Source organism: Scatophagus argus, chromosome 14 (assembly GCF_020382885.2).
Source record: "Scatophagus argus isolate fScaArg1 chromosome 14, fScaArg1.pri, whole genome shotgun sequence".
NCBI lineage: Eukaryota > Metazoa > Chordata > Actinopteri > Scatophagidae > Scatophagus > Scatophagus argus.
In genome coordinates, this window is record NC_058506.1 from 21,720,848 (window position 1) to 21,735,686 (window position 14,839).

Sequence of the window (14,839 nt, forward strand, 5' to 3'; positions counted from 1 at the left end):
CGTACAGCGAGTGAGGATATCTCGCTTTGTCTCGTGTTTGTGGATTTGTGCTTTTTAAGTGAACACTGCAGTCATGGAGTCATGGAGACGTGTGCTGCAAGGTGAAATCCACCACCTGCAGCACACGTCCAAAATAAAAAAACAAATATTAAAAGTTCTCATCGTGTCCTGTGGTTCTAATCGCAAAAGCAGAGTTAAGTGTGATAAAAAGCCAAGACACACCACAGTCGCAGTGCAGACATCCGTAGTCCCTGCTGGTTGAATTTAACCGATGGTGATCCTGACAGATGGCTCGTACCTGTCCGACCCACCCCAACCCCCCAGGTGAGACAATGCTGTACAGTGCTGGCAAATATTTACAGATTCTCCCTCAGTCAGCTGCCAGACCTGTGTGACAACATTAATGCGCCGATGAAACACACGCAAGAGAGACAGAAAGAGGAAAGAAAGATGGCAGTCCTGATACTTTTCCAACCAAGTAAAATTTAATGTTTACAGAGTCCTGAACACAACAGAAAACATGAGAGAAACTAATTTCAGTCTAGGAGACAAAACACTCTGTGGCAGCACATTTCAGAAGTAACATGTCCCCAATATTTGGCTTGGATGATGTTGATACGTATATTTATGTATATTGTATTGATGTACATAATGTTTGTAATTGTTATTCACTTCATTTCTATCTGCAAAAAATACAAAATCAAAAACCCCGAAGAGTAAAAACCCAGAAACTCATTTGTCTGTCGAACATCCTTATCCCCTTCAAAAGCTCAGTATTTTTTCAGTCTGCCTGCACTTGTGTTTTTGTGCCAGCAGGGGGCAGGCAGTACGTTTTACATGCTGCATAAAAGCCACAGCCTGGCTGCCAGACTCCAGAATGTACAAACCGCCTTCAACGTTTTACCAGCAAAAGACAAACACCTCAGAATACTGCAGTCACCTGCTGACGTGTCTCAGAAAGGGACACAAAACTTAAATCACTGTTTACCAGCATCCGGCAGCTGCATGCTGTTAACCCCCCCGCCCCGCTATACATGCAAACGCTACGTACATATTACATCTTCAGGACCTTCAAAGCCACAACAAACACATGTATGAATACACACAACCTCAGTGAGCACACAGGCAGAGACGAGGCCGTTCACTACGGGGGCTGTTTTTGTTTCATCAAATGTCAAAATAAATGTTTCGCAAATTCAATCAGATTATGTTTGAATATGTGAAACGAGTGGTTCACTTGTGTTTTCACGACGTCTCACGAGCTAAAATCTCCTTCTGACTCGGGATTTTAGCGCGTGAACATCAGTCCCATCAGAAGTAAAACGTAATAATCTTGTGCTGTTTATAGGTTTTCTACTAAATAACAGCCCCATTCTCCCATTAGGTTGTCTATACAAAGTGTGTGAATCTAAAGCCTTTACAAATTGAGAGTAAAACGTTCTGCATGTTTGGACCGATGACAGAAACGACGACGGACAAAAGTGAAAAGCTGTACGAAACTGCTCTGAACGCCCTCTGGTGGCTTACAAAATCAGTCTGGTTAAAAACAGCTCAAGATTCTCAATGCCCTCTCTGCTAAAAGAAACAAAAAGAAAGGAAACCACGTAAGCTCGTACGGTAACAAAAGCTCCCGACAGATAAACGCTTCGGGTCGAGCTGCTGGCTCCGTGTGGAATGTTGGACTGCTGGCTGGACACTCGGAGAGGCCGAGATTAGCTCATCAAGGTCACAGAGTGGTCATGTTGTCGTTTTTGTTTGACAAAGACAACTTCACGTCGTAAATTAGTACTTTTTTCTCTCCAAAATGTTTTTGTTGTGCTCGAGTCAAGATTAAGAAAGACTTCATGAAGCTGATGTGGACAGACCATCACGTCCTACACAGTTACTCTTACTCTCAGGTGATTTGAGAAAAAAAAAGTTCGACATCATCAGATATAAAAAACAAAATATGAAATAATGAAGTTCATGATGGGTGGGAAGCCTGTGAGGGTTTCACATCCCTGCGCTGAACTCACAACTCAATACATTTCAAACGAAGTCCCCATCGGATCGTCAAACTGATCGTTTGAAACGTGGTGGAGCGCAGATCGCAGCTGTACCTGGTCTCCAGTGGGGACTCAGGTGGGCTGGGGCTCAACAAAACTCTCAGGTGAGTGAAATAACACCACGTCTGCATGAACAAAAACTACCCACAAGACACGACCGTCTGTTGTCTTAAGGTAACGACAAAAATCACGCTGTGATCCGGGAAAACCGATCTGAAAATGACAAACAACCTCAGCCAAACTGAACTCCCAGTGCAGAAAATCTGCCGCTAACTCATCCTGAAATGTAATCTGGTACAAAATTTATCTTAACAAGACAGAAAACCCTGAAATACGACTGACCAGCTTTGTAAGAAAAAAAAAACAACTAAACTAAAGTTAAATAAAACAGAAAATTGACAATTTCAGGCAATACTTCTACGGTATATTGTTACTCTGAAAGTTGTTATAATAAAGTCAAGAACTGCTACGACTGGTGCAAGTGCTGAGCATAACAACTGTGCAAAAACATCTGACATTTAACTAATGAAACTTACTGACGTGGTGTGCAACTGTGTGCAACCGGTGAAGGCAACCGTAAAAGAAAGAGAGAAGACAGAAAGACAGCATGCAGTTGAAGGACTAGCGTCACACATTAAGGCCACTGAACATCTCGGTCGGCTTCCCTGCCTGAAAGCTCCACAAAAATACTAAAGACGTTCATCACGGCGCGTGTTCTCAAAACACAACAAGACAGAACTCTGTTAATGAGCTTTTGGTGTTTTGGCAGTTTCTTCTGCATCCATCAGCCACAGCTGAACTGAAGGCTTTGTATAGCTAAGGGCTGTCAAGGGCTGAGGTTTACAGCTCATGTCGGAGAGCGTGTCCACTCTGACCAGACGCCGCCGAAGCCCTTTTCCCTTGAAGACCTTAGATTCTTGTGCAGCAGCTGATAACATACTGGAAAAATCTGGTTATTCAAACTACTGCTGTATCAGGGAGCTCGTGAACAGCTTGGTGCACTCTGAAGAGATTTTTGATGGGGTTGCTGGAGTGTCTCAGAAGTTTCATTCGAAACCTTCATCATGAAAAGTCCTATTTTGAGGCTTTGCGACAAGTAACTTCAAAGTGAGCTTCTCTAAAACTGAAGCTCTTTTTCTTTCCTTCCGCAGTAACATCGACGTCCACTATCATGCACAGTTTGTCCCGATAACCTAAACATTCAGAAGTTCGTACACCCCTTAAAACTTCAAGACGACATGCCACAGGGTACAGAACATAAAGGAAAACAACTGAGCTTAGAGCTAACATAGCTTATAATTATTATAAGGCGAAACAGAAAAGGAACACGTAGTGACTGGTGAATTTAGGAGCTTTCTGTCAACATACTATGTAGGCTTTCACTTTGTGGACTGAAGTCCTGTAAGTCCACGCCAGCCTTCCTCGTGGGAAACCCTCTGTACTTACTTGGCCTAATTCATAGGTTGGGATCTACAAGGGTGACCAATGGGCAGCTTTACACTCTGAAGCTCTCTCCTTTGCCGTCGATGTGGCGCAGACGCAGATAGACGTCAGTGCCGATGCCCTGCATAGACTGTATGGACAGAGAGCCGCCCAGGTACTCGGCGTAGGCCCTGGATGTGGGCAAGCCGAAACCAAACCTGCAGACCACAAAGACACAGAGAGGCATTCAAGTTACATCCATGTTGCACAGCTGACTAACCTGATGGTCTGTTGCTACAACACAAACCAAAGTGTAGATGGACTGTGACAGGTAAATACAGGTCACACAATACAGTCTTCCTTGGTCACTGGACCCAGGAAGTCACTGCCAAAACGGGATCCGAAGGTAAACCCGAAAGTCTGTTCTCGCCTCCTCCTCCTCTTTGATTTTGTCGACACTAAAGTGAGACTTTCTAGCCAGATGTTGAAGAAGTCACGAATCTCACCCCTTGTGATAACATCAACACGAGTGACGGAGAAGCTGTCACATTAAAGTAACAGGAAGCAAGCAGCTCCGGGGACTCGGACACAAACAGTCACACTGTCACTACTGGCCTCTCCATGAGCACCGTCAACTAGCTACACTCCACGGAAAAGAACGGAAGTTATCATGCGTATCCGTCTGTGACGTCAGCCAGCTTCATTCTGGCCCTCGTGTTTTTGCTCTACACTTGTTGGTTAAATTCAAAGTGCTTCGGTGGTTCCCTGTACGGAGGCGTGTGCGTTTGTCAAGTTCCCGAGCACTCACAACATGTTTTCAGATTTAGCCGTCGGTTTAAACATGGCAGCAATCGACAAACATTGGTAAACACCGAACCAGGGTGTTCTGAGCGTTCAGGTTCTTACCCATGCATCGGGCTGGACTGGTTTCCACTGTTGGTAATGCTGTTGAAGAGGTTGCTCATGCGAGGGTCCTGGGCGCTCTCCTCAGCCGTGCTGAAGTGGTAGTCCATCACCTTGTCTATAATATTGTGAGGGATGCCACCACCGCGGTCGGAGATCCTTTCAGAGAGAGAAAAGGTGATCTTTAGAAGCTTTGAGCGACGCAGTACTTGACCACTTTGGCTGGATTTAAACAACAGCTACGTCTCTGGCTTCATCACGCAGTCTGTCGAGGCATCAAAGTGAGAGCATCCAAACACCACGATGGAGCTTTATTAAATGTCGGTGCAGTCTTTGTTTTTAATCTCACAGCAGTGGATCATTTGTTTCACCCTCCTCACCTGATGACAAAATCGATGTCGTTATTGGCGATGGTGACGACCACATCGGGCACATTGTATGGGGTATCCAGATGGCTTTCCATGGTGGCCCTGAAGAGACAAACACACATGGATGTGACAATGAGTGTGTAAATCATGCTCTCATCGCCAAGAAGTTCTTGTTATTTTTGTAAAAACCTTGAGATTTGGAGAAAATTGTAATTGTAAAAATGTGCTTGTTAATGTCTTTATTTTATCACTAGACATTAAACTGTACGCTGTAAAGCTCTTAAACCTGATGCAGCACATTTAAACATTATATTCCAGAACTGTGAACTTCAGCATCTACAAGAGCTTCTACAAGCTTCCCTTATCAGGTAAATTTTGCATGTTGTAAATTTTAGAAATTAAATATTTTTAACAGTCACAGTTTGTTTTCTTTCCAACTTTGTTAAAAATATTGTATCGACCATCAGCCTTGTTATCAGGCCGATGGTCGTCCACACATCACGCCTCGCTGTGTTACAGTAAAGCTGAAGATGAATAAACATCAATATGCACTGTGTGTGTGTGTGTGTGTGCGTGTGTGTGTGTGTGTGCGGTAAAGTCACCTCATGGCGTTCTTGAGGAGCTCGGGCAGGATGTAATCCAGAGGCAGAGGGATGAAGGGGAAGCGAGCTGCCACGTGGCCGTTGATCCTCACTCTGGGTGAGTTACCGTACTGGTGCTCACACAGACGCCTGCGCAACACATGAACACATTTACAGCGACGTGCACAGACCACATACTGTAGTGATCGGGTCGGCCTAATAACCTTATGTGGAGCCAATTCTCTCTACCAACAAGATTTCGACATAAGAAAAACATACATGCATCACTGTGGAGTTTGCATGTTCTCCCTGTGCCTGCGTGGGTTTTCTCCGGGTTCTCCGGCTTCCTCCCACAATCCCAAAAACATGCACATCAGGTTAGCTGGCTACACTGTCCCAAGGTGTGAGTGTGAGCGTGTGTGGTCATCTGTCTTTGTGTGTTGGCCCTACGATTGACTGGCGATCAGTCCAGGGTGAACCCCGCCTCTCGCCCAGCGATATCAATCAGCTGGGACAGGCTCCAGCCCCCCTGTGACCGTGACGGATAAGCCGTATCGAAAATGGATGGATTGGCTAATGCAACTGCATTTATAATTTACATGTGCTGCATTCATCGTGTTCACAGCTGTGCACTGACCCAAACAACAACAACAACAGATAAATCGATAGTTCCTAATCTGGTTTACTAGTTTAGTTCACAAACTGTGTGAACTCCCTTTGTGAACTCAGTAAAAGCGGTCGACTCCAAAAAGGTCATTTGATAAGATAACAAAAGGTAAACAGGAATGATAGCTCATATCTCATTCGCAGCTCCAGGCGCTGAAACATCTATGTTCCTGACGGTTTTATCAGCTGACCTCTGGCCTCCCTCAGCCAACAGGGTGCTCATGCAGAAGCAGAAAGTCATCGAAAGGTGATAAACAAATAAGGTTGTGTGAATGAACTCTTACCTGGCAAAGTCCACCCACTTCTCGATGATTTTTTTGGGGGAGAGACGTCTGCATATGATCCCAACAAAATCGGGCTGAAACAAGAGCAGAAATAATTAACAACGAAAGAAAAACTTTTAAAAAATATGGATCCTGCTGTTTATTTAATGAATTCAGTTGTACTTGTACACATTAAAATACCATTCGAACTGCCAAAACAAACATAGGAACTTATTTAACTTTTCTTTCCCTACAAATGCACTATTTGCTTTTGTTTGAGTTATTCTGCAAAAAAAATCAAACTACAGCAATCAGGTGCTATTTGTGTCGTGTTTTAAAAGATCTCCGTCGTCTGTATGAACTCGGGGGTGCCACAGATTTGGTGGCAAAGTTTAGATGAGGCAGGCAGTTTCCTCCACAAAATGTCATCAGCCATCAGAGACGCGTGACACGAGAACGTGACAACGTGGAACAGATGGACAACAAACAACCACAACTCACACATCCTGCTCCGGGCCAACAACACGGACCAAAGGTTTAAAATTGACCTGAATCACAGAGACAGTCACACTTACGTTGTCTTCGTGGAGGGCGAGGTGGTGCGTGGCCAACATTCGGATTCCCAGGCGAGAGCACAACGTCGTATCCAGGAAGTTGCGGATGATTGTCTCATCCTGCAACAGCAGCAAAGAAAATGATTTCTGCTTCACGGCCAAAACGGTCTCTTAACAGCTCCGACAGTGGCACTAAAGACACACCTTTGTGTCTGAGACATCTGGTTACCTGGATGTGTCTGCGACACTCCCTGAAGCCCTGGGCCAACATGGTGACCACGTCTTTGTGGTCATCCAGCAGCTGCTGCACCAGCTTACAGAAACGAGCCTCCACGTCCTGATCTTTGATCTGTAAATAGAGAAGCACCCTTCATACAAGCCCTTTAAAACTTAATATTCAATAAAACCCTGTTCTGGAGACTGGCCTTTCATTCAGTTTTAAATCATCAGCTTTCAGAGGCCTCTCACAGCTCCTGATGCATGTCACATTCACTGTTGGCACGTTTCACGCTTTCTTCAACAGAAATGCAGCTCACTCCTCAATGTTTTCCAGGTGCTTCTCCGTCACCGTCAGTGAACTACTCCTACTACTACTCCTGCTGTGCACACGTTTGAATGAAAAGCCTTCCAGCAGATCAAAGGACATAATCCCTCCTTATTCTGGTTTTTGTGAATGTGAAAAAGTCACAAAATAGGTAAGAAAAAAAAACAACAAATGTGTTTTTCTAGATAGAAAGATAGATACATACTTTATTGATCCCGAGGGAAATTCAATTTTCTGTGCTAAGTGGGTGTTTAGAAAGCACAGAAAGCCGGAGGTTAACTTTGTTCAGTCTAATGTGACTAAACACGTGCCTGAACTTCAACTGTACAGAACAGAAAACATGTTCAGCCAGTCTGCAGCATTACGTGTGCAAAACGAGTTAAATCAAGAGCCGAGACTTTCAGGCCGTTCACCGTCGCCGCTGAGAGTCCACTGACCCACATTCCACTCTGCATGTTTTCAGAAACCGAACCCACCCTGGACCCCAAGACTGAGACAGCACAGACTGTCAGACTGTTTTGTTAGATAAACAACAGTTAAATCATAATTCTAAACAGCCAGCCAAGTTTAAGCCTACAGCAACAACGCAAGCAACTTCTGAGCTGCTAAATAAATAACTTAAAGTCAGCCAGCATTAACATAAACATAAAGTCACACATGTACAGGCACTCATCTCTGCTTACACCACTTTTATTGCTGCTTTGCACATGGCTGTGTAAATGTTTGTTTCATGCTCTTCTGTGTGCACTTTCTCTGATGGCTTCTCTGAGGCCCCCAGGGCCTAAAAACCAGCATCTTATCCTCATGGGGGGCGTTCATCCAACATTTACTAACTTATTAACAAAAAAACTAATTGTTACTGTAGTGTAAGGAACCAGATTATATAGAACGCAGACAGAAGGCTGAAATGTCTTGCTCATTCAACCAAGCTGAGGGTTCATTAGCTCTCAGTGAAAGCAGCCGTGTGCCATGTGTGCACCCAGGAATCAGTTTAGTTTCCAAATGGCAAAACAGTCTTTTTTCCAGAGTGCTGCTGTGAATATTTGTATTTTCCCTTTATTCAAAGACCATTCTGAAATTAATTAATCACTTAAGTAATTTAAAAAGGTACAGTAATGGGAAATACAAGGTGGTTCTAGCTTGTCAAACATGAGGCTTTGCACCTTTTCTAACTGCAGACAAAATACCTTCTGGGGGATTTGGATCAGACCAAATCAGCAACTGCGGTTGTTTATTCGATAGATTTAATGAAAAACTTGAATGAAAAAAAAGCAGCAATAGTACGAGTTTAAGGCTGCATTCAGAGTGGCTGACTGCTGAACAGATCAACCAATCCTGGAGCTGCTACAAGCAGGCAAAACAAAAGTCTTGGCAACAGACGTTCACACTTCCTGTTTATGACCTCAAGTAGAGCTGCTCAACAAGAAAAGAAGAACTTGAACTGATGACCCTGCAGGCGTGTATGCGTGTGTGTGTGTGTGTGTTTATGACACTCACCAGTGGAAAGTCAATGAGCATGTGGTAGGCTCTGATATACAGTTCATGCTGCAAGAAAAGACAAGAGAGGTGCAGGCTGTAGTTAGACTGTTTTTCTGTGACTGCCCCCCCAACCATAAGGCCTCACACAACCAGCACTGGGCCCCTGACTGGGCCCCTGACTGGGCCCCTCACCACTCCTGACAGGTCCACAGGATGCACTTCTGTTCCTCACTTAAATTCAAATTCAAACGACTGGAATACAGTATGTCAGACTTTAAGTCACAATCAGGAAGTGTATCAGCTGAAAATCTGTTTCAGTCGCCGTTTTCTTTTCGAATGAAGAGCTGACAGGGTGCGTAAATCCACCCTGACCCACATTACAACTGGCGGCTTACAAAAGGAGCTGCTCTTTATGTAATCTGCACATAGGAGCTCCACGATGCCAGAAAGGAAGGAATCTAGGTGAAAGTTCAACAGCAACCACGCATGCAGAGGCGGTGAAATGGGTTGTGGAGGGAAGCGGGCAGAGATGAGAGAGAGAGAGAGAGAGAGAGAGAGAGAGAGAGGCCTCATGGAGGCCCTGGAGACAAACGAGAAAGCCTCGCTGAAAGGGACAAACATGATACAGACTCTGCTATCACTGAACTGTGTGTGCTATGTGCCATGCAGACAGCTCTATACGTTTTATCAGCTGAAGATCTGAGACATCTGTGTGTGTGGCATTTGAAAAAGCTCCACAGAAATGTGTATCTCATGGAAGTATCCTGTTTGTTCTGGAAGGAACAGTTCTTCTGTGGTGGTGAACTCTGATGTTTCATGTCCTTGTGAATTATCAGCAATGGGTGAAGTCACACTGACTGGAATACTGAAGGTTACGTCTGCTGCCAGCCCATTTATGTTGTATTACACAAGCAGAGAAGAGGATTACTGGCACAGATGACTTCCAAGGTAGAGGAGGAAAATTCTGAAGACTCCGGCAACTTTACTATCAGGCCAACATGTTTCTACTTGTGGCCCTCGATGACCCTGTTGAAGGCCACGCACACCAGCCAGTAAAGTATAAAACATGTATAATCTCTGTAAATCCTTTCACATAGCAAGCCACTACTGTTATGTGCACCACCCTGTGATTAGTGGCCAAACTCCTGAGCCATTCCCAGCCATTCCCACTGGGAAAAGGGAGGGGGCAGGTGTGTGAAAGCACCTTAAGAGAGCATTTCTCTCCTTTCATTCAAAGTTCAGCCACGATCCTCCTGGGCAGCGGCACAGTTGTCACTTTCTTATTATAGGATCTGGTGGAGGGCCGATGTCACTTCATGTGAAGCTGCACCCTGTAGTGAGGGGCTGTGTGTGTGTGTGTGTGTGGGTGTGCTAAAAATTGTGTTCTTACCACTTGCAGAATGGTGGGGTTGCAACCAATGATGAAGGGCAAACTACGGAAGCCCTTGATGCGGTGGGCGATTCGCACAGGCAGCTCCTTGTGCAGGTACTTGGCACTGCTCTGCAGTAACACACGGATAATAATGGAAAGCAAGTGAGTGAGGAGTTTCACGTTAAACATACACTCGGCGACTTTCTCAGTGTGGCTGAAACATTTACCAAGATGTGGTGTCCATCGGGAGACTTCCCAGAATACAGCAGGGTCGCTAAGGTCAGTCGCACTGAGGCCTGAGGAGACATCAACACGTACGATTTCAAACACATTCACGGTCACAACAGCAGGTCACACAACTCTTCTGCTGCCGCTCTGTCTTCCTCACCAAACGTTTCTGGCTTGTTTCCAGCAGCCTGGTGCCAGAGGCTGTTTTCGATTTCCTTATGAACAACACATTAAGCTGTCGTGTGATCAGCATATCGTCACAGATACCACAAAACTCACAAAAGGTCAGCTTTTGGCTTTGCTTAACTAAACATTCAAAACAGAGTCAGAAGTAGTAAAAACAAAATCTGATTAACAAAAGATTAACAGATTAACAACACAAAGAGCGAGCAAGCAACATTACAAACCTGACCACAATTTCAATGACAAAGTCAGATATGAGATTAGCACACAGGCAGGCCAAACAACAAATCAGCTGGTGTCATCAGTTGGCAAATAAATTGTCGTTCAGCTCTAAAATCTCCCAATCATATGTTGATCACGTGGTTGTGCACATCCCAACTCACCACCGCTCATGTATTATGGGAAAGAAACCTGTAAGGTGGCTGTAAGCGGTAGGTGGTGAATCATTAAGTGGTGACTGGACTTCAGGGCAATGATTACATCGCTGCCTCAATGCCTCAAAGACAATGAACTCCAAAACAGCCTGAGATTAGCACTGATAACCATGATTACACAAATACATAATCTATAGTGAAGAAAAATCTCAAAAAATAACCTGGGCTCAGCATTAAGAATATGTAGTTGCTGATAATTATTAAACCTGCCTGTGAAAAAACTGAAATATAGCTTGTAAGCAACAGCATCAATAATGGCAGGCGTTTGGTAAGCTAAGCTCAGGTTGGTGTTATCTGGAAAAAGAAAAAGATACGTTCATGGATGATTTGAGCACATGCAAACAGCACCGCGTGCAGATCTCATGTTAGCAGCAGGTGTAAATGGGGTCAAACGTGCGTTACTTGTAAAAGGTGTAGCTCTCCTGACCAGGCTGTGACCTGTGAACGGGTCTGCCCAAGCACACAGAGGGACAGATTTACAAGCAGCACACTCGACTTGAAAGCAGCCTTCTAGAAAAGGTCAGAAGGCCACCGAAAACATTAGGATCGATTCCCCACGACAATCCATTTCTTTAATTGCATTAATCATCTTGTGACCTCCCCCTGAGCCCTGAGCCTCAGGTTGGGGACCACTGCAGCAGGTTCAGAACATCTTATTGTTTTTATTGCTGCTGCTGCTCTTGTTGCATATCCTTCCTTCTTGGCAAACTTGTTTGTTTATTTGTTATTCAACCTTTCGACATCATATTGCTGTATATCATTCTTTACCTCCACAAAGTAAAATAACCACATTTTTCATTTGCAGTTGACAATGTTGTAGCATGTTGTAGGTGGGGGGGGGGGTGAAATTAACATGCAGCTGCAAAATTCCTTCCTCATTTTACTATGAAGAAATACATACTCGTGACGTTTGTTTTTCCTGAGTAAAAAAAGCTCACCAGATGGTAAGCAGATGACAAACTACTGAGCCATCATGTTCTTGCCTGGCGTAAACACTCTGAGAGAAAAGGGGGGATGAAAGAATAGAAGAAAACAAGTAAGAGGGAGGATTGCCTCAGATTTTTATGATAGATGATACAATCATAACTACGGTTACCACAACGAGCACTAGAGTTTAGAGAGGTTAGAAAAGCAACCGCACTGGAAGCTGACTTCACATGCACTGGGTCAACCTGACCTCCAAAAGACAGATTTTAGTTCAAATGACAGCTTTGCGTGGACAACTCTTCTTATACGGTAAACATCAGAGACAACGAGCCCCTGGGCTGACGGGATCTACCACGTTATGGCGTTACTTGATCGAGATTAGCGTTATGTCGGATGGGAAGACAAAATGTTCTCATGAAAAACAACGGAGATGCATTCAAATCCTCAGGAGCAAATCAGTCAAATAGCGGTCAGAGCTAACGGAACGGGCTAGGCGACTGCGGATTATTAAAAATATGTAATCGTACACACAGTAGGCTGTACTAAAGCACAGTAATAAGGCAAAACAAATCCAAAAGCAGCCGACTTGACTTGTGCTTTAATTTGATGTGTGATGTACACCCCCTCGCTTTGCTTATTTTAACTATGAGCGCTAGCGTGAATCGCTCCCTGGAGTGGGAGAATTTCCATTTACTGCCTTTTTCAGTGTCCGCGAACTCAGCAGAAACGCTGCTAACAGCTAACGGTAGCATCAGTGCCGAGCCACAGCTAGCTTACGTCCGCGTTGCTACAGTAGTGGGAACACGATTTCAGAAAGGTGCACCGACAAAAACTCAGATTCCTACCTTTTCTGCAGACGTGTCAATCGCGGACTGGTTGTAAAACGACGTGACAGTCTTCGACCGTTCTCTGGCTAACTCTGAAAAGCCCTGCAAGGAGGACGTGGACCGAAATCTGTGGGTCCCCGTGCCTGACATCGACGGCACTGTTGTGGTGAGGGGAGCCAGCAAGAGGCTGCCGAGCCTCGGCCGGGCCCTACAGGAAACACCGCTCAGCATCTCCGCCGCTATAGCCGTCAGTCCTGGACGCATTTGGAGACGAGCTGTGTGTGTGTGAACAGGACTGCCCTGTTCTTGTACAAGCACTAATTTCTGGTGTTGCTACGAGGCCATTGGGGTCGCGTCATAATGGTGCACAAAGGCACGTATCTTAATACAGTAGAGAAAGGGTACAGAAAGGGCTTTGTGCGCATTGGCCAGTGGCGGAGAGAACTGGGGCGACGACATGACAGCTGAGCCAATCAGTCGGTCAGAGGCGGAGCGACGTCAACGGCCTCCCTGCACTAATGTACTGTACCTACAATACAGGCAGTAATTATGGGGAGGACACATTACGCCCCCAACGTATTGACCTAAAAATAGACATAAAATATAATTTTAAAAAAAGACAACAATGCAATGCCGTCTGAAATGCTTATTAAAATCATCATCGACACTAGACCTTACAAATCGCTATTAGCGCTGTACCTGCTGTCGGTACCGCAGTCTGCGTGTGGTTTGTTCCAGTGGTGTTGCCGTACCTCCGCCGAAGGCGTTTTCTGGATGTTGAGGGTAGGTGCAATGGATAGTAAAACAGTGTTCTGTTAGTAAAACTAGGTCAGAGTACAAGTTTGTTAACCATCATACTGTCCTAACATAGAACTAAGCAACAGTTCTTGACTCAGTCGTGACAGCACTCAACACACTGCAGCACAAGAGTGCAAAGTTAGAAAATACATAGAAAAGAAGAAAACATCATCAGCGTTTTGAAGACACTTTAACAGCTTCCGTTAAACAGACTGAGAAAACAGCCAGACCATGAAACACCCCACACGTCACACACAACACAATGGGAACAAAACAAGTTCGTCGTTTAATGGAAATACGGTAATGTCGCAGATTCTTTGGTAGCAGTTTGCGCACTCTGATTGGATGATTCAGATATTATGTATTTTCAGTATTTGTCTGTTTTCCCGGGTGAGGATCTTTTTCCTCTCTGGCTGTGGTTTTTGGTTTGGCATGTGTGTTTTCTGAGGCCTAATGGTACTCTGTTTTAGAAGGACAGAAACTCTGCTCACACTGTAAGCCACCTAAGCATCCAACAGGACTCTGCCTGTGATACGTACAGTATGTACATTCATTTGGTTGTCACTCAGGCTCTCAGGATCTGAAATGCTCTGACTGTACAGGTGATGCTGCTGCTCTTCGACAGGTGTTTGACCTCCACACACCTGTAGTTTGAATATAGCATCAGGCATTTTCAGAATACCTGTTCGCAGATGTCATATTTCCTAATTATTAATAAAGGTGAGATTTGTGGTTTACATGAGAACCGACCTCTAACCAGGTCTGGTTTGCACTCGACTCAGCTGAGGATTAAGAAGAGGAGCAGACCCAATAGGTAATCCTGCGCTTTGGTTTGGAAGTGTAATGCGGTGCTGTTAAACTTTCAGGTTATTACATGTATTTATGGCCAGTGTATTTTATTGATGACCTGTAAATAAACTGCTTAATTAAAAGATCAAATTCTGTTTTCTTTGGTTCTTCTCTGATGTGAGGACAGCTAATCATTCACTTTGAAATTCACTTTTTAACTGAAGTTAAAATTTCTTTCCCTTTCAGTTTCTTTGTGGCAGTTTTCATCCGTAAAATTCAAATCAGAAAGTTAAATGACGCGTATGTTTGACATCAAGATTACATGCGTACCAAAATATTGTTGAAAAGTGTTAAATTGTATTGAATGTAAAAAAAAAGTCAGAGATACACAAAACATAAACACATTCAAGGAGGGAGATAAAACATTCAAATTTGTAAAATCTTAACTAGAAACTA

The 14,839-nt window shown here is 44.3% G+C and overlaps 1 protein-coding gene across 1 annotated transcript; it reads right to left on the reverse strand.

Annotated features, from left to right (window-relative positions):
- Nucleotides 1-463: 463 nt before the first annotated feature.
- Nucleotides 464-13,354, reverse strand: bckdk (branched chain ketoacid dehydrogenase kinase). Its single transcript, XM_046410109.1, has 11 exons — nucleotides 12,815-13,354; nucleotides 10,425-10,493; nucleotides 10,216-10,326; nucleotides 8,844-8,891; nucleotides 7,032-7,151; nucleotides 6,824-6,922; nucleotides 6,270-6,343; nucleotides 5,341-5,469; nucleotides 4,751-4,840; nucleotides 4,374-4,529; nucleotides 464-3,685 (listed from the first exon to the last, which is right to left on the reverse strand). The coding sequence occupies exons 1-11, from the start codon at nucleotides 13,058-13,060 to the stop codon at nucleotides 3,541-3,543; spliced, it is 1,287 nt and encodes a 428-aa protein (XP_046266065.1). The 5' UTR covers nucleotides 13,061-13,354; the 3' UTR covers nucleotides 464-3,540.
- Between the last annotated feature and the right edge of the window lie 1,485 nt (nucleotides 13,355-14,839).